General features: G+C 35.1%; 2 protein-coding genes across 3 annotated transcripts; one reads left to right on the top strand and one right to left on the bottom strand.

The window, feature by feature from the left end:
* Positions 1,276–22,410, bottom strand: LOC109836376 (polyubiquitin 11-like). 2 transcript variants are annotated; one of them, XM_020404261.1, is made up of 4 exons: positions 21,990–22,408; positions 21,005–21,085; positions 19,298–19,393; positions 1,276–2,389 (listed from the first exon to the last, which is right to left on the bottom strand). In XM_020404261.1, the coding sequence occupies exons 2-4, from the start codon at positions 21,014–21,016 to the stop codon at positions 1,718–1,720; spliced, it is 780 nt and encodes a 259-aa protein (XP_020259850.1). In that variant the 5' UTR covers positions 21,017–21,085; positions 21,990–22,408; the 3' UTR covers positions 1,276–1,717. The 2 variants fall into 2 exon arrangements, with proteins under 2 accessions (XP_020259850.1, XP_020259851.1); XM_020404262.1 differs by lacking the exon at positions 21,005–21,085 and having other exon boundaries at positions 21,990–22,410.
* Positions 22,669–23,895, top strand: LOC109836250. Its single transcript, XM_020404114.1, has one exon. It carries the CDS (start codon positions 22,669–22,671, stop codon positions 23,893–23,895), a length of 1,227 nt encoding a protein of 408 aa, XP_020259703.1.

Raw genomic sequence — 24,875 nt, 5'->3', positions numbered from 1 at the left:
TCTAAATCCTTCATGCTATGGCGGAGAGCCCCCTTATTTGCATGGTTCCTTGGGTGAGAGAGCAGTGTTCTCAAGGGTATTCTTCAACCTCTTTTTTGAGTTTAAGTTCGGAGTTATGAAGGGCACTTTAGGACAAGTAGGGGGCTGAAGATCGTAAGCCCTAACCGCAAAGATCTGCTCTTTGCACCATAAATACAATCTCTTCAAAGCCGAGTGGGTTAACAGGAGATATAACGGAGGGAGCGCGCCAAAATTTCCCCCCAAAACGGCCATCATCTCGCCTTAAATGCGACGGAGAGGTTTCGCCAGCGATCGGATCTCGTTTTCGAGGCACGGAGTTGAAGGCGGGGGTATTTTAGGGAGGCTGGGTGCAAATACGGGTGTGATAACTGCTTTTAGGGCTCAGTTATAATTTTTTGAAAATTTAAGGGCTTAGCCACATGGGCCAAACTACAGGGGGCTGGGCCACATTGTTTTTTCAAGTTTGGGGCCTTGAAGCAATTTTTCCAAAAAATGATCATAGTTCAGATATTTGCATAGATGGCAAATGATGATTCACAAACTTAACATTTTAACTTAAAGAATATCTAGTATGAATGGTACATAGCAATAAAGATGCACCTAAAGGACGCCAAGTTGTCAACCCTTAAATTTGTGGACAAATTCCAAAATCTAATGACATAAAGGCTAACATTCATTTGAAGGACGTCTAATGTTATGGACCTAAGCGCACTTGAAATCTTTATGTGAGAGAAAAAGGTAAAAAAATGTTAACTGCACTCACTCCCATATCATAAAATGTGCACCTAAATAATGTAAAACTGTGATCATTAGATTTCAAGATTCTCGTGTCCAGATTCAACAGTTGACATCCTTTGGGTGCACATTTAATGTCGGGTCATACCCACCGGATGGTTTCTCGACAAAGAGAAGCCCAAGGTTTCACAACTATACCTTTAATTTGATAGCTCTTTCTTTGATTCTTTTGACATCCAACATTAATATCATTCCCACACTTTTTTCTTGAAGTTTTCATTAGCATCCTTCCTGGAAAAGATTATTGATGGACTCCATTCTTGCTGTGTAAGTTTATGAGCATGAATAAAGTGCCATACGGACAGAACAAGGAGAAAAAACATAGAAGAATAGACAATGATTTCAGCTGGCTCATTTCGTAGGAGTAGTCCTATATGTAATATGTGCAATCAAAAATACCAAAACTAACTATCCATATGTGCTTAAAACGTAACATGAAAAAGAAAGCAACTTTGAAGCTAAACGCCAAGCTTACAATTGAGGTTGAGATAAAAATCATAGAAACATCAGTATTACACTCTGCAGAGAAACACAACGCATAAAATGCCCACATGTTGAAACACAAGTGAAGATATAGGGAAATTTTAACAATCAAAACCATTAGCATAGATTTCCATAAACTCCCTCATGCTCCAGTTTTTTGCACATAAAAGGAAAGACAAAAGATTATTGTTTTAACAACTTGAAAACATCCCAATACGTTATTACCTTCGAAAGACCAGAACAAACGTCACCAGAAGTTTTAAAGTAGCTGATCTCATACTTCCAAAGATAGGGTTGATTAATTGATGCAGAAGCTCACAGGCATTTCTTCTTCAATCTTCCGAATGGCCGAACCAATGAAATCCTCACTATCAATCGTTAATGTGATAGTCCTCCGATTCCAAATATTGATCAATATCTACATGTCAACTTGCAAGTGAAGAATTGTCCGATCGAATATTCTGCATTCGGAAAGCATGAGGCTGTCCTCCAGCTCTGTGACATCACAAAAAAGCCTTTGTTTGGTTGCATCAATATCCTTCATACCCTCAACTATCAGCTTGATATCTCGGATAGTATACCAAGAACTTGCTTCAAGTTTTATAAGATTCCCATTCATTGTGCAGAGTAAGATATCAAACTTATCCACTGGACATAGAATCATCTGAAGGGTTGAACCATTTCGTATATTGCAAGCAAGTAATGAAGGGTTATCTTCAAGAGATTTTCCCATGTAGATGAGTCCTTGACGATTCTGACAAATTCCCTCCATAGCTTCAATCCTAGCCTTCACATTTTGGATGGTATCTTTGTCGTTTACTACGAGCTTCAAAGTTTTCCCAGTTGAAAGGATCTTTACAAATATTTGCATAGTGCCTCCAAACAAAAGGTTGATCATGGAATTTTGGGAGATGTTGTAGTCAGCTAGTGTCTTCGATGTGTCACTTAGGTGGTTGCCTTCAAAAAATAACTCTTGGTCACTCGCTGCCAGTCCCTCCCGTGCAAAAACCTTTGATTTAATATCGCGAATTGTGTCTGAGCTTTTTACCACCATCGACACAATTTGTTCAATTTGCAAATGGATCTGAAACTGTAGTATTAAGAAAGAGAGTAAAGAACGATGTAAAATATTAAGTCAACAATTTGGAGCTACGAGAAAAAACTGTACACGTAGTTATGTTATAATGGAAAAAACAAATTAAGGTACATAAGACGACTGCTAAGATAGCTAAAGAAGAAGAGCTTTTAATAGATACAAGATTCTCATTTTTTTATGCAATAATAGGAAATGCCACTTATAGTTGAAATATGGGATCATATCGAGCATGCATACTAAAAGCAAACAATATTGGAAGAAAGTACCTTATTCACGTGCATCAGATACCTATGTGCTCAATCTACTAAGGCACTGAACATAAGATGGATCAAGTTTATGACTTTTTCCATGACCACTTATCTTCCTGACTCCACCCATTGAATCTTTAAATCCCTCTCCTAGTGATTATGAAATAGAAAGCACCTTCCATAAACTAGAAACGATCATATGGTGGGTAGGGAAATTTAAAAACTTACCTTACTGTTACGACATCTTTAAGCATGGATGCAGATACATAGAGTTAGACTTGGAAAACTTCAAGGAAATCTAAAAATCCCAAGATGTCTCCATGCACAATGAACGATGAATGATTAAAATAAAATGAGACAAAAACTCTGAAATTATTGGTCAGTTGTTCAACCCATCAGAAACTTCCAAAATATCAGTTGTAAATATCATTCTGTGTGTTCTTTATATATTTATTCCAAAATGTGTACAACATGATCAGTCATGCGCTAAAACTAAAGTTAAAAAGTCAAGTCGTAGAAATACTGTTGTCATGACAGGAGGTGTTTGGCAATCTGAAAGTGAAGGTGTATATGTGAACAGAACCACTTTTGACAAACATTAAGAGGACATCAGAAAGACGTTAAGGAGACAAGATACTTGGCACACTAAGGTGAAGTGTGAAAAAGATGCCAGGTAGGAGCAAAGTTTTAAATATCGAATATCGGGGAATACTGGGCAGTGAAAATCCTTATCGGATGGTGGAAATCGGGAAAATATCGAGGATATGTAGTAAATATTGTGGTTACATATCATATGATTTGCATATATAATATAATGCCCTAAAAGTATAATTTAAACATACTTAATAAAATCTAAGCACACAAATATGCAGATTATATATCTTTTGACGAACCAGTTATAGAAACTTAGGGAAAAGCGCCTTCTAGAAGTTGCTAAAAACTTCATAGCGTTAGAATGTTTCCTAAAAAATTAAAAAATAATTCCGCAGAACTATATTGTTTTGCAACAAACCATATAAAAGGACATGTCGGCTGATATATTTGCCATGTCGGGGATATCTATTGCCCAAAATTTGCCAAAAATGCGGTAAAAGATATGGAGACCATATCATTCTGTGGCAAGACTTATAAAAGGATATATCGAATATATTGGGGATATGTAAAGCAATGAGTAGGTACATGTACGATGAAAATAAAAAGCAATGAAAATCAGGGATTTTCAATACTAAAGAGAAAGGGTGAGATGAAAATGTGAAAGTAATAAATGCGTGGAATCCATATGGAATATATCCTTTCTCTGTCTCGAAATTATATCTTTCCACATTTTCATCTCCTTTATTTGTGTCTTGAAATTGTATCATTCACATTTTTATCATCACCTTCAAGTTGCCAAACAAACCTCTAAACATTAATTTTTTCACAACCTAATAGTTCTCAATCCATATTAGGTCCAATCATACAATAAGAAGGTCTGAGACTTCGAAATCTTAGTAGTATTTATGGCTTTTACTCATCTTTATTGGTGTATGGAGTGTGGGTAGTTGAGAATTTTGGATCCAAGTTATTGATTTGAGAAATATGAGAAGTGTCTATACATTGGGTTTTACTAATTTTGTATTTTTGCCTAATGTACCACTAGAAAGCAGCTTCTTTGTATTTCGAACCTTAGATTGCCATTGTAAAGTATACATTATTGGCCAATTCCTTTAGTTGTATTAGGCAATATCAATGATATTGATCAGATTCTTTCACGCCACGGGCCTGCGCGGGTTTGTTGGTCCTATTCAACCCCTACGACCCACTGCGTGAAACATGTTGTTTGGCTCAATCCAGCGCAAGAACTGATATCTATTTTTGCTACATGACTCCGTTGACTAATTATATAAACCCATCTATATTCGAACACACATTGATGCGGGACTACACCATTTTGAGGTATCACGATCATCCCACCTTAATTAGATGACATCCTCATCATGCCATGACAATAATCCATTCATGATCACCATCTAGCAAAGTGGATTCTAGAGGTAGCTCCGATGGGTTCTAGAGGTGATTCTCACTGCCCTTACACAATGTAACACTTAGTCTCACATAAAACCTAGTTTCACACTTCCGGTTGGTTGACTGCTATGGTATTATTTGTTAGGCTTCATCAGGCACATGTGCCTATTGGCATTATATAAGCGCTGTGACCCATTGAGTGAAACAAGTTTTTTTTTCTATTCACCGCTAAAAGTGCTACCTATTGTTAATACCTGACTTCCTTGACTAACTACATTCACATAGAAAACTGATGTAGGACTATACCATTTTGGGTTATCACAGTTTTAAACGGATCATTTAGCTTGTTTAAAATCCAATATAATATGTTTGTCACTTGAAATATTGTTATCTACATTTGAAAAGTATTGTATTCATCTCTATGGAATTTTAGGGTTCTACTAAGACACTACTTTTCTCTCAATTCCATTCTCTATACAATTTACAACTGGTTCAATAAATCTTTATTCTCCCTCTCTTTTTCCCATCTCTGCATCACTGTATAAGGGAAAGATGTTGTTTCATTTTCATAAATATATATGCATCTTCCTTCAATCATTTATGTGTCTTGATAAATTTCTTCATGTTCAAACCTTCCAATATAGGACGAAGAACAAGTAGAATCACGTTTATACTTTTTAATGACTAATTACGTGTTTGTACACCCTTTAAATGATTTGTTGATATCTTTTTTGCTTCTTCCTTTTTTGCTTCTACTTTTTTAATATTTTTCTCTCTTTTGAAGTTTAAAGTGTAGAAGATAAATAAGATAATTAACTCAAAAGGAAAGGGATAGTTTTATTTACCTTTTATCTTTCAAAAAATTTAAGGAACAATATTTTCTATTTTCCCCCTCATTTGCTTCTCTATACAAGGACAGACAGTCCTTATGAGCTCAAGTGACATTTAGCCAATTGAGAGATTGACATAGTGAACAAATTAAAAATTCACAATCATCATTCAACTTCGAGGAATTACAACCACCAATATCAATGTTTCATGCACATAAACATAAGGGTTCCATGCATGCACATTCAAAAAAGTAATAATGTAATGAAGTAGTTTCACCGGTATTTGTTTCACGCTAAATGGAGATGAAGCCCTACCAGCTTCATCAAGACCCAAATGCATTTGAAGAAAGTGGTTTTGCCACATCATTCCAAAAGAGGAGACATCCAAAAACAATGTAGTGGAATCATGAATATAAGATTTCCAGTAGTAGTTGTGAGGCACAAAAGATATCTTGAGATGGCTAAGGTTAAATAGTAATTTGGAAGACTAAGTTCACAATGAATTTACTTATTTCTGAAATAATGTTTTGTAGATTTTAACAATAGAATGCAATAAACCACGGTTGCATGGAACCCCGTTCATCCAGTTCACAGGACGGGTGTGGAAGCATGGCATTAGGAATTGGGTATGAGATGGACAGGTATGGAAGCATGGTACACCGCCCATTAGGAATTGGATATGAGGTGGGTAGACTTATATGACACGCTAGGTATGTGGTACGCTTTAGGTTCAGTTCTTAAATGTAGGAATTAGAGGTTTTGCAAGAGTCAACTTTAAGAAATATGCTAGTTGATATCACAAATGGTAACACTTGAAAAAATTTGAGAATCATGTTGCAATAAGGTATGCATACTTCTAATAAAGTTCTCGCATTTCTTGTTATTTATTTTACACTTTTAAAAAAGAGTTTTTTTCCCAAAACTTTAACTAGTATGAATTCTAAATTGGGTCGTGTTCCACGCGAATCTGGAACAATAACCTAGGTCATGATTCTCTATGGCGTCCCAAGTTCCCAACTTCTATGCAACAAACACAGAGAAAAATGATAGAAAACATGAAGTAGATAGCGACTGAGGAAAGACGGAGTTAACGGGGATGAGGCCACCATCTTGGCGGAGATATGAGACTTTTAAAAGAAGAATGATGTTTATCTACTTAATCACAAGCGGCTAATGTCTCCAAGCCATGACTGATCAACGCTTCAAATGTAAAGTTATGTGTATTAGAATCATTTCATGCACACCCAAGTCTTGAACACCCAATGTCTCCAAGCCATGACTGATCATTCATTTTTCTTTCCTTTTTGTTAATTTCTTTTATGAATCTTCCGTTAGTGTGCTGTGAAGGTCAGACATCAAAATGAAAAGATACGAGTTGGTCCCCTTGTTGAAGACCTCACTAACAATATATATGTTATTCGTGGTTACTGATAAGGATAAGGGAGTTGCAAGATGGTTTACTCCATTTTGTATCAAAGCTTCGCACGTTGAGGGTTTGAAAAGAAAAGACCAACAAAGACAGATTTTCAAAGTCTACCCTGGTGAATGGAGTTCTGATTGGATTTTGGAGGGATGCAGTGATTTTTTCAACACAAGACGATGATTATTAATGGAGCCGATTGGATGCTGTCAATCAGGAAGAGAATTTTTCTGGATAGAGTCGGCTAACAAGGACTTTGTTGATCATCGAAGCAACATTTGAGAATGCTTATTGCATGGAAATCATGAAATGAGAATGTTCTTTCTTTTTTACGCGATAAAAGAGGCAAGAATATAGTTGAGATGTTGGAAGTCAATGCGACCTCAAAATAATCAGTTGACGAGAGTGATCAGATCTGAGCAACAACATCCTAAAAAGGAATCTCATATCAGAAGACATCTAGTACAAATAATAACCTTAAACATATTGGACATGATGCTTCTTGTCGTATCCTTGTTTACGTGTGCATTTTCAGAATTCAGAGTCGTGCTCATGTCAGCATATCCGGGACCATGCAGTGGAAAACTTTTTGTTCGACAAGGTTATGATTGCTTATGTGGTGAACAGAAAAAAGAACCCTTGGATTAGTACACTTATCTCCAAACCCTAGAGTTCTGCATTGATTCAAGAGCTTGACACCACATGTCCAATGGATCCAGTTCAGGAGATACTTTCTCCCAAGCAACACAGATTGAGATGAACTTCTTCCCTACTATCAAGGTGAAGTTATAACTCAAGTTCACTAATTTTAAGAAAGAATACCTCTGCATTTTATATCTAAACAGCAGAAATTTATCAACATTTTAATTTAGAAGAAATTCATCCATTCTTTTAAGAGGAACCTTAGAATTGGCAGCGGATTCTTTAAGAGAAGGGTTCAATGCCTATGTACACTCCTTACAGAATATTACCAAGGAATAAATCAAATGCAAATGACAAAACCCTAACATGATTGTTTGGAAATATTGAACAAGGGACACAAAGCTCTCAAAATTAAGCTGATCAGATACCCATTTGCATGCATAATTAGACCATTAAAAATAGGAACAAATCAAACATTTTGCCCAATAAAATACAGTACTGCCATGCAAATAAAAAGATAGCCAAGACCACAATCTTACCATAGATAGTAAAATTCCCCTAATCAGATAAACTAATCACAATAATCATACACTCAATTACACCACAAAAAATAGCAATAAAAATCAAGAAAACTTAGAGCTCTGCGATCAGCACCTCTGTTTGGATGCTGGAACCAGAACCTTGGCCTTCCATCGGAGATCTGGCTAACAATGACGTGAAAGAGAAAATAACCAGGAGAGAATAATTAGAGTTTTTGTTTGTGAGCTTCACAATGTTATTGTGAGTTGGTGATATAGCCCTGGTACATAAAGTTGGACTTCAGTTTTGTTTGGGAGTCAAACTAATTACCTTTTGCTTGTACTCTAGCTAAAAAGTTCTGACAATGCTAACTGAAAAAGGCTGATAAGACAATTTGGATAGTGTAACGTTTCTGAGTTTTTTGAGGAAGTCCAGTTGTAGTGTATACTTGCAGTTCCAGCCAGCAATGAGATTTTTTGAATTTTGTTGATAAGGAATGCTAAATAGGCTTTATTCATTTTTATTTAGGAAAAAGAGTTGTAAGTTGTTATTAATATTAAGAAACGTCGCCTATAATCCCCTCATCTATGCCTTCAATGCCGCTAATCATATCCAAGGTTTTAAATGTCGACCGACATGTCGGACATGTCGGCCGATATATCGGTTTGAGGGCTTGACCGACACGACATGGACGTTTTTAACTCGTATGTCGGTTTTCAGGGCAAAATCGGAAATATTAGGGTCATATCGGGCATATCGGCCTATTTTTTAGATTTAAAAAATCGGCCGATATAGTACTTTTTTTTTAAGTTCTGTTTTTTGTTATCCGGTTTGGGTTTAGTGATAAATACCCAAACACGTTTGACCCGTTTTCATGTTTAAGGATTTCTTATGAACCCGATAGAAAGAATTTATGAACCCAAATCCATATATTATTTACCTTTTTATATGTTTAGTCTATAGAATTTATAAAGTATGCTTATATTGAATTTATGAATGCTTAGATTACATTCAGGACATGATATTATACATATGCGCACTACCCGATATGGCAATCCGATATTTAGTCAATGTCCCCCGATATATCCCTGATTTCCGCTATCCGACATGGATTTCAGCCATCTGACATGAACCCGACATCCGACATTTAAAACCTTGATCATATCACCCTTCAACTATTTTATGAGCACTTTAACATCCCTAAATCGGGTTGTTAAACTACTCAGTAAGAATTTCTTTTAACGTCAAGAGTCCCAGGTAATTTCCAACTAATGTTTTAGAGGCTAATTTGAAGTATTATGGTTGGCTCATGAGAAATGAACTTAAGTACTAAAGTTTGTTTCATGTTAAGAGAAAAAAATTATATGGACTAACAGGACAATATTTTTTTAAATAAAAATATAAATAAATCCTTTTGGCTTGTTGTTTTCAGTAGGTTACCCTACCTAACATCCATCAAATGATACATGCATTCAGATCCATGACAGTTCTTCTTTCTTTCGACGCACAACCCATACTATCCACTCTGATTACTTCACACATCTGAAAATTAAAAATTATTGATAGTAAACTCCTAAGTGAACGGAGGATTTCCATGAAATCAACATGCCTATTTTATTTTCTTCAGGTGCAATGTATTATAATAATCAAGTAAGACGAATTTTTCTGTGTAGTTCATTCCTACCATATTCCTAATATCATCTATTCCAAGGATACATATCGAGAAAGACGAAACTCCTCAAGCTCATAGGACATTCAATTGGCAAAAGATACATCAACTTCTCTAATATGCTAAAAACTTATGTTCTCCATGACCTCATATTTGCAGTTTCAGTCATTAGTCATTACTAACAAGTAACAAGATAAGTAGGTTTAAATTATTAAAAGGGAAGAAAAAAACAATACTGAAGGCGAATGAATCACAATAGAAGAAATAAACATGTCTATATTAATCCAATACAAGAAGAACTGACAATTGATGCTAAAGTCTTTCCAGGCAGTGCAGGCACAAACAGCTCAATTAGTAGCTCTCCAAGTTAAAAATCTCGGATATTGCTGGACTCCTCATAGTCACAGACAACAAGCAGAAGCTCATGATCTCACTTTATCCAGTATCCTCCTGATTGAAGATTGCAACCTCTATGATTCAAAGCCGAGACCTCTTTGCTTACTTTCAACATAGAATATCTCTTGTGATACTCCATGAAATCCACAAATTTCCACGTTAGAAGGCGACAACTAATGATGAATCATTGGATTCCAACATGCAATCATGGGAAAACAAGAGATAGGGTATCTTTCCTAGAGTCAGCCAGGAGGATCACATTATCTTCTTAATATTATGATTAGCTATACATAAAATTTTCAAATAATATGTCATTGCTCTATTTTGACTCTGAGGAAACTTTTCATATTTCAAATTATCTTCTTTTCAGTAACCTACCTACCTAGTATAGAGATATCAAATCCTATGAGATTGTTTTCTTCCTGTTTTAAGTTAAAAGTATAAAATTTCTATTAGTATATAAGTATATATAAGTATACTCTCTCTTATATATATATATAAGAGAGATATACTTATATATACTTATTAAGGCAAACTGTAAGTTCTTTGCTTTCGTTCTCTTGTAATATATCTTGGCGAACTATTGCAAAGAAGCATAACTCTTCTCATACTAAAACCTTTTATAAAGGTGTACAAGATATCGTAGATCAGGAAAATACTCCTGAACCTTTTACTAATATAGTAAAAGAGGAAACTAAATGGTTCGAAAAATCTCATACAGATATAGTTCTATATTTAGAACCCGAAGATATTGCTTTAATGCAAGAACCAGAAACAATTCGGCAAAGATATCTTCACGACACTTACTATCCTACTCTTTCTTTAAAATCAAGAGCTTGGATAAGGACTTTATTAAGTCAAAAAGGAATGGAAATAACCCATTTTTGGACCACAGAAAATCATTCTGTTCCTCCTGGATTTAGCAAATGTGTTATCAGAGAAGTTATACTTCCTCGCAATTGGGCTATAAACCCCAATGAAGAATTACCGTTGGTAAGAGTTCAAGCTACAAAAGAAGTTTACAAATTCAACTATTGGGACTATAAACAAGCTTTCTTTGATCTGTTCTTATATCAGTTATTTCGTCTGGGAATTATGATGCAAATTCAATACTTCTATCGATAGGAATAGTTGTTCCTTTGTTAATATTATGACCCAGAAATCTAATCTGAGTTTGAAATAATTTCATTTTTGGGGCAGATATAGCTAACCCATTTTTTATGGCTAGAGATCTAAAAGTCTCTAAATGTTTTACATGTTGATCGAAACTATTAGAAAAGATCAAAATATCATCTATATAAGATAAAATAAAATCCGTATAAGGAATAAAAATATCATTCATAATATTTTGAAATTCAGAAGGGGCGTTTTTAAGCCCAAATGGCATAACATTCCATTCATAGTGTCCAAATGGGACAACAAAAGCAGTTTTATACTTATCTTTATCTTCTATCTGGATTTGCCAGTAGCCTGATTTTAAATCAAACTTAGAAAATATTTTTGCATTAGTAATGCGATTCAATAAATCCCTTTTATTAGGAATTGGATATCTTATCCATTTAAGGACAGAATTAAGAGGTTTATAATTGATTACTAATCTTGGAACACCTCTTTCTCTTTCAGCAGCATTGTTAACATAGAATGCTGTACAACTCCAAGGAGAATATGATTTCCTTATTAATTTTTTCTCTATAAGAGTTTGTATTTCTTTTTTGCATAAATCAAGATATTCTTGATTCATTTGGCAAGGTCGAGATTTTGTTGGAATATTTTTCTCGTTAAATCCCTCTATATAGGGTAAAGAAACAATATGTTGTTTCCTATTCCAAAAAGCATTTGGAACATCACTACATACAGTGAGTTTGAATTTATTTTCAATTTGACTTATTAAGTCTTTGTGTTTTTTAATTTGTTCTTCAACTTGAACAAATACTAATTCTTCTTTAAGAAAATTTATCTGATTTTCTTTAAGCATAATATTTTTAACCTCATTTAACATTTTAGTTTGAGGGTCTGTAATAAACTCAAGTAAAATTTCTTTTTCTTGAAAAGTAGCACGAATGCCATTAGTATCTATCTTATGGATAGGCATAATAGTATGTAAAAATGGAGTCCCAAGAATTATATGTTGGGATAAATTTTTTACCAATATACAGGGAGTTGGTATACAAGTCCCTTGCACACATATTTGTGCATTAGGTAATTTATATTTTACCTCTAGTTGATTTCCATTTGCACTACTTAGTGTTTGAGTAGTTTTTTCAAAAAACTTTGAAGGAATTATACCTTCGTTGATGCAATTTAAATCAGCACCACTATCAACCAGAGCTATAAGATCTGATATGTAAAATTGATCTTCAACTATTAAGTTGATATTTATATACCACTTTTGAGAGGTAACTTGTTGCAATATTTGCAATAGAGCATTGGCTTCATTAGTTTCAATATTTTCTTGATCATCTTGTTCACTATTTTGAACAAGTTCATGACCTTCATCGAATCTAGCGAGAATATATTTATTCTCTTGTTTTAATTTTTTAACTTCTATCTTTAATTCTTGTATCTCTTTATTAAGAGATGATAAAGATATATCTTTTGAAGTATGAGCAATATTTTGCCTTCTTTTTTGTACTTCTGAAAATTTAAACACATTGTCTATTTGAGGATTTTTGTCTTTATTAGACAAATTTTTTACTAATTCATCTTTTAAAGTAGAAGAAATATCAGCAGAGAGAACTTGTGATAAAAGTTCTTTATCTTTAGATTTAATCATATTGATTGATAGTCCATTCATTTGGACAATAGATTTCCAATAATTTGTTTCATCGTTGCAATTATTAATTGCACATTTACAGTTTTCATTTTCAGATTCTGAATCTGAAGTGGACGAATATGATTCGTCTTCTGAATCATTATTGATTAAAATATTAGATAAAGTCTTTTTAAGACCTTCATCTTCAATCGCATCTATTTTCTTTTTAATATAACAGCGATTGGCATAATGCCCTATACGGCCACATTTATAACAATGAATTTCTTTCCTTTCTTGTTTAATTTTCTTTTTAGCCCTATAAGGCTTTTCTCTTTCTTTTTCTTTAAAGAATTTTTTCTTTTTTCTTTTAAAGAATTTTTTAGTTTTCCCTTTATTAGGTATAGTCTCTTTTTCAACCTTATAAGGTTGATCATAAGCAAATTGCTCACAAAATTCTCCCAACTCTTTTCTTTTAGTAAGTCTTTGAGACTTTAGTTGGTTTTAAGCTTTAAATCATTGCATAAAGCTAAGCCTTCTTTTATACAGGCGTTTGACAAATACCCATATGATAGGTTGTCGTAAGGAATATATCCTCCATATTCTGCTCGAATTTTATTTCGAACTTTTTCAGCAAATAAAGTCGGCAAGCCATCTATGAATTTGGCTTTCCAATGTGAGCTATTAGCATCAGCTAGAGACATAACTCTACTTAGATAGGTGTCTTTATACCACCGAAAATGAGTTAAAGAAGGACATCTAAAATTTTGTAATAAGGTCCTGATTCTTTCACCTTCATCAAGGTAAGCACCAGTAAAATGGTGTGCTATTGCTAACATTAACGTATAAACAGCATCTTCTTGCTGTATACCATTTTCTATTTTTGTTGCTCCTAATATCTCATTTCGAGCATCTGCAGACAGATAATTGTCCCACCATCCTTTAAGGATACCAGTAAAGCCACAAGTTATAAAAGAGGCTATCATACGTTCATTATTACCATTTTGTTTACAAATGGTACCATACATTAGCATTCTATGTTAATTATTTTGTTTTATAATTTTACTTAGTTCTTTCATATGTTCTTCATTGAACTCATTAGGCTTTATAAAAGCCATTGCCTCTATAGTAGAGGGATAAACATCTTTTAATTGTATCGGGTCTGTTGGTGGATTGATAGATCTAATTATTTTACCCGTTGATGTTTTCCACTGTTTTAAGTGGTCTTCTAAAACACTTATTTTATTATTTTGTTTTAAAACATATCTTTTTAGAAACCAAGGAACAAAAAATTTAATTCTTTGTTCATATTCAAGTTCTATATAATACTTATTAACCCAATTTTTGTTCATATTCAAGTTCTATATAATATTTATTAACCCAATTTAATTGGTCTTGTTTTGAAAAACTTTTAAAAAACCAATTTCGAAAATCTTTGTTTTTATCAAGGTAAAATTCTGTATTAAGAATTTCCCTTATAGGACTTCCTTTTTCAAAATTCATTACTTCATTCTAAAACTCATCTCCGTATTAGGAGGAGAAGTTTTATCTTTATATAAAGCATGTGGAATATTATTGTCGGATATATTTATCCCTTGAACTGAACTGGTTCTATAAGATCCAGATCTAGAGAATGAATTTCTGGCAGATGATGCCACATCAGATATTCTGATACTTCTAGAAGGATTGAATGTTATTTCAACTTCTCCATCTGTGGTTTGTACAATTTGGTCAACATCTTGGTTAATAATGGGTAAAGGTTGTATTGCATGGGGTATAACCCAATTTTCAGGGAAATTTATTTCATCCCATTTTATTTGTCTATTCACAGCTATATTGGAAGATAATACATTAGTTTCAACCAGAACAGTTTTGCCTGGTTTAGAATGATTTTTAGCTTTTGGAGCTAAAGTATTTAATACTTTATAGTGGATTCGATATATTATCGCAATTGTTTCGGATCCAGGAATATAATTGTATCCGTGTGTCTTTATATTAAGACTAATAGCCTCTAAAATATTTGGATCTGTTAATGAGAGGCTCAAATTTGGATATACATTAAAATAAACTGGACCGTTACATAAACTGGTCTCCATAATACCCATTAAAGATTGGGTCCAATTCAAACATCGTGAGTCTCTTAAACAGACTAGTAAAGAGGCGTTTAAGCCTGATAACGTCAAAAGACGAAATGCAATCTGTATAAGACCTATATGCAAATATTTGTATTTATCCATATAAGGATTTATATCTGCAACTCCTAAGAGTTGTATTGTTTGATCTTCTCTATCGACTGTAGTAGTCCTTTCTAGAGTTTTAATATTAATCAACGACTTATAGTCGAGAAATCCAATTTTGTATATTTCCCTATTAGGGATATCAGGTATAGTCCACTTATTAAGGGACTCTATATCAGTTTCGTATTCTGTTAATTGAGCGTTTTTGACCTTCTTCAGTCCAGTATAACTGGACGGTCGAGCCGAAGTCTCCACAATATCTAACATAAAGTTCTCTTGTTACAGATTTATCTCTTAAATATCATTCCAGTAAGGAAGTAGACTATTTATTTTTCTTTTGATTTTCTCTAAAACAATCTAGCTGAAAGCTTACACGTCTGTCAACGTCTTACACTACCCTAACCATCTCGGCAACACTGGGATTTACACAGCGCGACTTAGGTGACGTCCCATAAGCATGCAAACTAGACTCTTAAAAAGAGAATTAAAAGAACATATAAATATTCTACATTCTTACTAGCTAATATTCAAAAAATAAACTGTAACAAAGATTTAAGCAGACATGCAGATAATAAACATGGCTCTGATACCAAATTTAAGCAGAAGAAAACGAAAGCAAAGAACTTACAATTTGCGCCCGCCAATAGATAAGATTATATCTTTATTATGCTCCACAATATATTACAAGAGAAGATATTTTACAAGAGAACACTCAAGGAACACTCAAAATACAATACTCAAGCACCTTATTTTTTATTCTTCTTCTGATCGCGCTTTTAGACCTTCAGCCTTCCTTCTAATTTATAGTCTTGGAAGGAATCTTTAAAGTGGTCGACAGCTTCCCGAAATTTCTCTGAAGTGGCACACTAATTTCAAAGTAGGAAAGCGACCCGCATAATAGACAGTAGCCGCACTAATTAGCACAGTAAAAGGTGATGGCGACATTTAGAATAGTAAGATTCTTCCTTTAAGGAAAGTAGCTTTTAAAAGCTGCTTTATAAAGCTGCTTTTTAGAAAGAGATGCTAGACGGCTCCCCGAGGCTCAATCTAGTATTTTGTCATGTTCCAATATTAGTAATCAATTATAAACCTCTTAATTCTGTCCTTAAATGGATAAGATATCCAATTCCTAATAAAAGGGATTTGTTGAATCGCATTACTAATGCAAAAATATTTTCTAAGTTTGATTTAAAATCAGGCTACTGGCAAATCCAGATAGAAGAAAAAGACAAGTATAAGACTGCTTTTGTTGTCCCATTTGGACACTATGAATGGAATGTTATGCCATTTGGGCTTAAAAACGCCCCTTCTGAATTTCAAAATATTATGAATGATATTTTTATTCCTTATACGGATTTTATTTTATCTTATATAGATGATATTTTGATCTTTTCTAATAGTTTCGATCAACATGTAAAACATTTAGAGACTTTTAGATCTTTAGCCATAAAAAATGGGTTAGCTATATCTGCCCCAAAAATGAAATTATTTCAAACTCAGATTAGATTTCTGGGTCATAATATTAACAAAGGAACAACTATTCCTATCGATAGAAGTATTGAATTTGCATCAAAATTCCCAGACGAAATAACTGATATAAAACAGTTACAAAGATTTTTGGGAGCTTTAAATTATGTAGCTGATTATTATAAAGATTTAGCCAAAGATACTGTTCTTTTATATGATAGGCTTAAAAAGAATGCTAAGCCTTGGACACAGCAACATACTGCTGCGGTAAGAAAAATTAAACTTAAAGTTAAAAATTTACCTTGTATTCACCTTGCAAATATTCACTGGTTTAAAATAGTTGAAACAGATGCTTCAAATATTGGTTATGGTGGTATATTAAAACAAGTGGACCCACAAACCAAAAAGGAACAATTAGTTCGTTTTACCTCTGGCAAATGGGATAAAGCCCAGTTTAACTATTCTACAATTAAAAAAGAAATGTTATCTATCTTAAGAATTAGCAATATATCAATTTAAAATTGAATATATTAAAGGTGACTCTAATCATCTCCCAGATTTTCTAACTCGTGAATTTTTACAGGGTACAAATGAGACGGAGTAATCCCTCCTTTTCAGGGAGGGGGAGAGGAGGCGGCAGTAGCTCAAATTCTAATTTTGACGTCATAGGTCAAGAAACAATACCAAATAGGAGTCATACTCCATCTCAACAGCCAACATCTTGGCGAACTATTGCAAAGAAGCATAACTCTTCTCATACTAAAACCTTTTATAAAGGTGTACGAGATATCGTAGATCAGGAAAATACTCCTGAACCTTTTACTAATATAGTAAAAGAGGAAACTAAATGGTTCGAAAAATCTCATACAGATATAGTTCTATATTTAGAACCCGAAGATATTGCTTTAATGCAAGAACCAGAAACAATTCGGCAAAGATATCTTCACGACACTTACTATCCTACTCTTTCTTTAAAATCAAGAGCTTGGATAAGGACTTTATTAAGTCAAAAAGGAATGGAAATAACCCATTTTTGGACTACAGAAAATCATTCTGTTCCTCCTGGATTTAGCAAATGTGTTATCAGAGAAGTTATACTTCCTCGCAATTGGGCTATAAACCCCAATGAAGAATTACCGTTGGTAAGAGTTCAAGCTACAAAAGAAGTTTACAAATTCAACTATTGGGACTATAAACAAGCTTTCTTTGATCTGTTCTTATATCAGAACCCAAAACAAAAACATACATAGCTTATCAAGCTATGTCCTGAAGCCCTTCAAAAGGGAGTTCCTAATTGGTTTTATAAATGGTGGGAAACCTATGGAATTGAAATTGCAATTATTCCCGAACCCCTTCTGAAGCTATATTCTTCATGGGTCGACAGCCATCCAAAATTATCACGAATGGATGAAAGCCAGCTTATAGATGGCATGTGCTTTGCACACTTCTTTGCAGAAGTAGAGATTCCTTGGATTTGGAATTGGTCGCTCATATGTGACTGGACCCCATCACATATTCCTATTCTTAAAAGAACGTACCAATGCAGATGGTGGAATGGGATCTGTCTCGAGACCAAAGTTAAAGAATTAGAAGAAATTATTCAGAGAAATAAGTCTCTGTTAGAGTCAAATATGACTCAAGAAGTCAAAAAAGATAATCCTATGACTAAAATGACAGCCTTAATAAGGCGAAAATATCCTCAAAGCTCTGAAGCCGAAATTAAGCAGAAGTGCTTAGAATATTTTAAAAGGCAATTCTTTGAAGCTTTTGACGAACCAAAGACTAATAGTCATGCTTCTTCTATGGAAAAAGATACACCTGGTTGGATCATATTCAAGATGCTCAGGATCCTGAAGACATCTGGGCAGAAATATTCAATAATCCACCCGACCTTAAAGGTAAAAGCCCAGCTTTATAAGCAGACAAAATACTAGATTGAGCCTCGGGGAGCCGTCTAGCATCTCTTTCTAAAAAGCAGCTTTATAAAGCAGCTTTTAAAAGCTACTTTCCTTAAAGAAAGAATCTTACTATTCTAAATGTCGCCATCACCTTTTACTGTGCTAATTAGTGCGGCTACTGTCTATTATGCGGGTCGCTTTCCTACTTTGAAATTAGTGTGCCACTTCAGAGAAATTTCGGGAAGCTGTCGACCACTTTAAAGATTCCTTCCAAGACTATAAATTAGAAGGAAGGCTGAGAAGGAAGGCTGAAGGTCTAAAAGCGCGATCAGAAGAAGAATAAAAAATAAGGTGCTTGAGTATTGTATTTTGGGTGTTCCTTGAGTGTTCTCTTGTAAAATATCTTCTCTTGTAATATATTGTGGAGCATAATAAAGATATAATCTTATCTATTGGCGGGCGCAAACTGTAAGTTCTTTGCTTTCGTTTTCTTCTGCTTAAATTTGGTAAGAGTTATGCTTCTAAATATCAAATCCTATGAGATTGTTTTCTTCCTGTTTTAAGTTAAAAGTATAAAATTTCTATTTCAAGTAGTATGATACTATATTTGAGATCTACTAAAATAAGTTTTAACTTGTGTTGGAAGGCACAAGACTATGAATCAGTTACTTATAAACAGCATTAATAAGACATTGCAAATATTTTGACAAACACGTTATCCAATACAGCTGAAAGGAAACTAACATTGTTATCACATGATATGATCTTCAGCCTCCACAACTACTTTAAAAAATAGGCTAAAATGTTATAATCCGGAAATTACCTTTGTTGCACAATGAGCCCATGATGAACCTGGTGCTGAAAATTTGTTGCACAATGAGCATCTGCCATGATGGAATTTGTAAAGGACGGCCATGATCTGCAGATGTAGCGAAGGAGCATAGTCAGCAATGTGAGTCAGTTTGATGTACATGGATTCTGATAAATCTGATGAATATAAAATGAGTAGAATAAGATATCTCCGAATATATTTTCTTCAGATTCAAAGGTTCTTGACACTCACACTTCTGCATGCATGTCCGTGAGGCACATGCATGCATTACACACCCATGCATGCACTATATATGCATGCATGAACACACCTCGCATACATGAATGCATGTGCGCACACACAAACACACATGCACAGGCATGGGCAATGACAATTTTTAAAATTATCATTATCTATATATAGAAATTTCAGATTTTATGTTATTGCTATCTCAAATCTTTGAGAAAAGTTTTCAAGTTTCAGATTATCTTTTTTTTACTGTTGATTCTAAATTTGAGATCTCTTAAAACAACATGATCTAGCAGCAGCCATTTTTTAGAAACAGGTTTGAATTCCTGAACAAGGGAAAAGGCAAAGAAGTTTGATCAAGGTGGATCTTTTTTTCTTTTTGGAAGTGCCAAAAAGGGAAAAGTCAAAGACGACTTCTTCATCATGTATGCTTTTTCCCCCTACATATACATTAGCCACATAATTTGTCTACATTTGCCACATAATTTGTCTACACATGTAATCAGGTTATACTTGCACAAAATCTTGTATTTGTCTCGCTTAGAATCCGCAGAGCCTGGGAATACATTTACACATCATCATCCTATATCTACTATATACGTTTTATTAGGCAAATTGAAATAAGGGTTTAAGTTTAAGTCATTGATGTTATAGCCGCTGGTTGATGGCATAATATATCCATTTTCATAAATAATTAAACAAGGTCATCTGCAAAATGAAACATGATTGAGCAAAGAAAAGTTGGAAGAGTTAAGGATTCTGTTAACAAAGCAAGAAAAATGGCTTGTAAAAAACTTCGCTTTTCAGAAAGAAAAACCATTACAAAATATAACAAGTTTTAGAAACTAGGCAAGAGTGCAAGGAAAGTCTAGCACAACAAATGGGTCTTCAACAAGTTTTTATTCAAAAAGTGTATCGGCTAGCTCCAAAAGAAGACAGAATAAGGATTGTTTTGAGGAAGATACATACAATGTTTTAAATATTGGTTTGTGGGGATTTATCGGGCGGTCAAAATTCATATCAAATAGCGGATATCTGGGATAAGTAGTATTTATCAGAGTGACATTACCGGATGGTGATATACATAATATAGTATATTAAAGTTTAATCTAACCATATGTAATGAAATATAAACATACCAAAATGTAAATATAAAAAATTATGTTTAGAATCACTAACCAAAGGTAAAACTCAGGTCGGGTCGGGTTTTAAAGTCCATTTGATAGGTGCTCGTTACCCGAAGTCAAAACTCAAACAAAGGCCGATAATTCCTATTTTTGGGCCGACAATATCGGCCAATAACTCACTTTATCGCCGCATTATCAGCGATAAACTTCCAAAAACGATAACCGATTTAGAATCGAACTTATCATAGCGGAAGGCCCCCAAAACCAATAATTCGCCGATAATATCGGTTTATCGGCTGATATTTAAAACATTGGATACATATGATTGTTATAAAAATTTTACCTTAATTACCATGCATATATGTTATTGATATGCTCGTAATCTGCCGGAAGTGTTTGTTGGTGAATAAAAGAATGTTCCAGCCTACAAGGACAAATAATTGATTAAAAATTTGTTAGGCTCAAATGTCAATTAAGTAAACAACAGTTGCTAGAAATGTCAAAATAGGAAAATCTGATAACGAGGTACTGATTGAGCAGAAATAGAGCTCATATGCAGTTAATTAGGGAGGTTACAGGCACTAGAAACATGAATTTTGGAAGATACTGAACTAGACTGATTAAGCAGAAACAAAACGATAACACGTACATTATCCCCTAGCTAAACAAAACGATAACACGTACATTATCCCCTACCTTAATTTCTTTCGACGCACAACCCATACTATCCACTCTGATGTTCTCTTGTAACTTCTTCTTGACATTGTCGTCATATATTTTCTATAGTTTCATTGCCGGTATTTATGTTTACTCGTCACTTACTAATTCCAGTCATAGTGTGCGAATTCTGAAATTTATAGTTTGTACATGCTCCAGGTTTGATTATACTGTCAACTCTGATCGATCTGCTAGATTCTACTAATCTAAAGGACGGATGTCTAGAGCCAGGATATTCTGGCATCCGAGCAAAGCTCTGTGGCCCAAAACAGCCGCCTCAGGACTTCATGATTCAGGTGCGTCTCTATGCTAATGTAATGTTTAGAAATTAATTTGGCGCATCTTTATTATTTCTTTCTTTGGCATGCTTGTTGATGTCTGAATTAAACCTTACTTTTCAATTTGTACATAAATTTATTTGTTTCAGACTATGAAAGAACAGACATGCATAGCCTCACGCATTACGAATGCAATATGCAACATCCCCCTAAAAGTAACGGCCGACACTCCTTCAGTTTCAAATCAAGCGCAAAAGTACGGCCGTAATAGACGTCAAGAACGTAAAAAGATTCATTCTTTGAGCAAGCAATGCGGGTGTTTGCGGAGCAAACCTCACTGAGGCCGGCGATTCCACCGACAGTGCTCCAGCTGCCGGTATCCGACGAGAAGACGTCGACCTCGTCGGAGCCACGGCGGCGCACGGGATCATCCCCCGGCAACGGGAAAGATACGATCTTGAAGGAGCGGGTATCGGAATTGGGATTGAAAGCAAGGGCCAGCTCTCTGGAAACCCTGGGCGGCTTTGGGATTTTCGCCCGCTTTCTCGTCGCGGAGGGAATTAGGGTTTGAGAGGAGGAGCAATCCGTTGCAGACGGAGATTAGGGATCTGAGCAGGGATCTGATCCCTAATCATCGGGATGATGATGATTATCCATTAATGAGATGTTTACGCTCATGATGATGATGATCCAGAGTGGCGTTTATATAGTCTCTTGAAATCTTACAGAATATGTTTACGCCATGATTACAGAAGATGTTTTTTTTTTTTTTTGGCAACATACCCGAAATCATTAATAATTTTAGAGTTCTGATGCAATAGGAAGTATTTTAAAGTTAATAATTGTTTCCAAATAAAAGATCTGATAGATGTTGCCTTTAATATTTTATCTTTTTGTTACTTACATTAGGAGTCTTGAAACTTTAGGAAGCCTTATACGTCTATATATAGACCCAGGAGAAGAACTAATTATCAATCAATTATTTTCTCACCCTCTCTCTCAAAGTTGATCAATGGAGCGAATCCCTGAAGAATTGCTTCTTGAAATCCTCCCCAGAACTCCGACCAAGTCGCTCCTTCGTTCTGCGTGCGTTTCAAAGGCATGGCGAGATATTATGCACAAGGACCATCATCTCCGAAGCCTGCATTGCGACCACTTGCCCTCTGACAATCCTACGCCTCTCTTCTTCTCCAACCGAAGGAACGGAAACCTCTCCATCATCGCCATCTCCTTGGCCCAAGACTACGTCGCAGGGAAGCCTAAGATATGGCATATCCTCAAAAGACAGTCATTCGCGACGTGGAATAACGGTACGTGGAACGAGGACGACTACAAGCTCGCTAACACCTGCAACGGACTTCTCTGCTTTAGGCCTAATGATTACCGGCAACCTATTGAGATTTGTAATCCTCTCTGTGCTGAGTACAGCACGCTTCCTGCTTACCCGATGCAGGATATTTTCAGTTGCTCAGTCGGGCTGGGCTTCAGTCCCTCAACGAAAGAGTACAAAGTAGTTGTGATTGCTAAAGATCATGGCTACAACTTTTCTCGCCCAGAAGAAGGGTCCCCGGGCAAGCTATCCATACGCACTCTGGGCGCCGAAGAGTCATGGAGAGATGTCGAAGATATTTATTTCAATACACGTCAGGGTCCTATTTATATCGACGGGAAGATACACTGGACAATCTCCTATGCTAATTCATCAACAGATTTGCACCTGTTATCTATCGACCTCGGAACTGAAGAGGGTAAGGTAATAGACAACGTTCCGAACAACGACGGTCAGTTGCAGCTCACACAGCTCAAAGAGGGCATCTCTGTCATCATTACTTCAGAGTCAGACATCAAGATATGGACTCTCAAGGAATACCACAACATAATTTCCTGGGAAAGAACGCATATCATTGAGCTCCCCCGCGCACCGGCAGGGACACCTTCTAGGTTTCCGAGACTCGTTGGCCTGTGGCAACGCGACGATGCTTTGCAGGTTTGGTTACACGATGTGATGATCCTGTACGATGAAGCAAATAATTTTGAAGAAGGGTGCAAGATGTACGAGGAACCTGCAGTTTCAAGTACCTGGCGTCTTCACACAAGTTACATGCCGAGCATTGTGCCTCTGAAACGAATAGGCTGTGAAAGCAAGAAGGTATTTGCTGATCAAAATCATTTGATTCAACACGAGGAACTACCACCTAACTGTACTCCTAAAAGGGTAGTCATTGAATTAAATCTTTAGATTTTCTTCGTTCTTGTATTCAATAGAGTGAATAGTTTTATGTAATACTGCCACAGAATCTGAATCTACAATGATCTTTACATTCCTTGTAACTTGAGCCACTGTAATATATCAAAAAGACTGATCATCCTTCTTGTTTCTCTAGTGCGAATGCTGTAGATGATAGAGCATTGATAAATAATTGAATTGGAAAGTGAACTATGCTTTTTTAGATTATCATGCAACAAGTCAAAACTAGGCATACTTTTAGTATAAATATTGAAGTCTCACAGCATTAGTTTCACGGTTCTCATTAGCATCCTTCACGGAAAAGATCATTGATTTTATTCCATTGCAGCGTTGTAGGTTGACGAGCATGAATACAATGTGATATCAAAATAAACAAACAGAGAAGAAAAGACTTTATAAGCTCCGCTAGATCATTGATCAAAAATACCACCTTCAATGAAACACGGTAACTAAACGACCCAAAGGTTATTAGCGAAAAGAAAACGAACAAAAGAGAATAGTTCTTTGGAAAAAATTCGAGATACAATCCTTCGTATTTCATGGGCAAACTTGGCAGAGAAAGGCATCAGATACTGACACACAATTCAACACAGTGAACATATAAGCAAGACGACATTCCCAATCAAAATTTCATAGAGATAAACCACTGAAATCAGCGAAAGACCCCACAAAAACATTAGCGTTGATTCCATAAACTCCCTCATGCTCAAAAGTTTTTACCACATAAAAAGAAAGACAAAAGTCCAATGTTTTAACAACTTTAAACTCCCAAATATGATAATACCTACTAAAGACCAGACAAAATGTCCGGATCAATGAAATCATAATTATCAATCGTTCTTCCTGTTTGAAATATCTATGAACATCTAAATCTCAACATGCAAGTGAAGAATTGTCCGATTGAATATTCTGCATTCGGAAAGCGTGAGGCTGTCCTCCAGCTCTGTGACATCACAAAAAAGCCTTTGTTT

This window comes from Asparagus officinalis, chromosome 4 (assembly GCF_001876935.1).
Source record: "Asparagus officinalis chromosome 4, Aspof.V1, whole genome shotgun sequence".
NCBI lineage: Eukaryota > Viridiplantae > Streptophyta > Magnoliopsida > Asparagales > Asparagaceae > Asparagus > Asparagus officinalis.
The sequence above is the reverse complement of the archived record's forward strand: the minus strand, read 5'-3'. Positions and strand labels throughout refer to the sequence as shown.

Coding starts and splice junctions, on each gene's coding strand:
- LOC109836250 (XM_020404114.1), top strand. CDS start 22,669: ATGGAGCGAATCCCTGAAGAATTGCTTCTTGAAATCCTCCCCAGAACT.
- LOC109836376 (XM_020404261.1), bottom strand. Junction 2,390..19,297: donor GGGCTCATTGTGCAACAAAG/GTAATTTCCGGA, acceptor TTAATACTACAG/TTTCAGATCCATTTGCAAAT.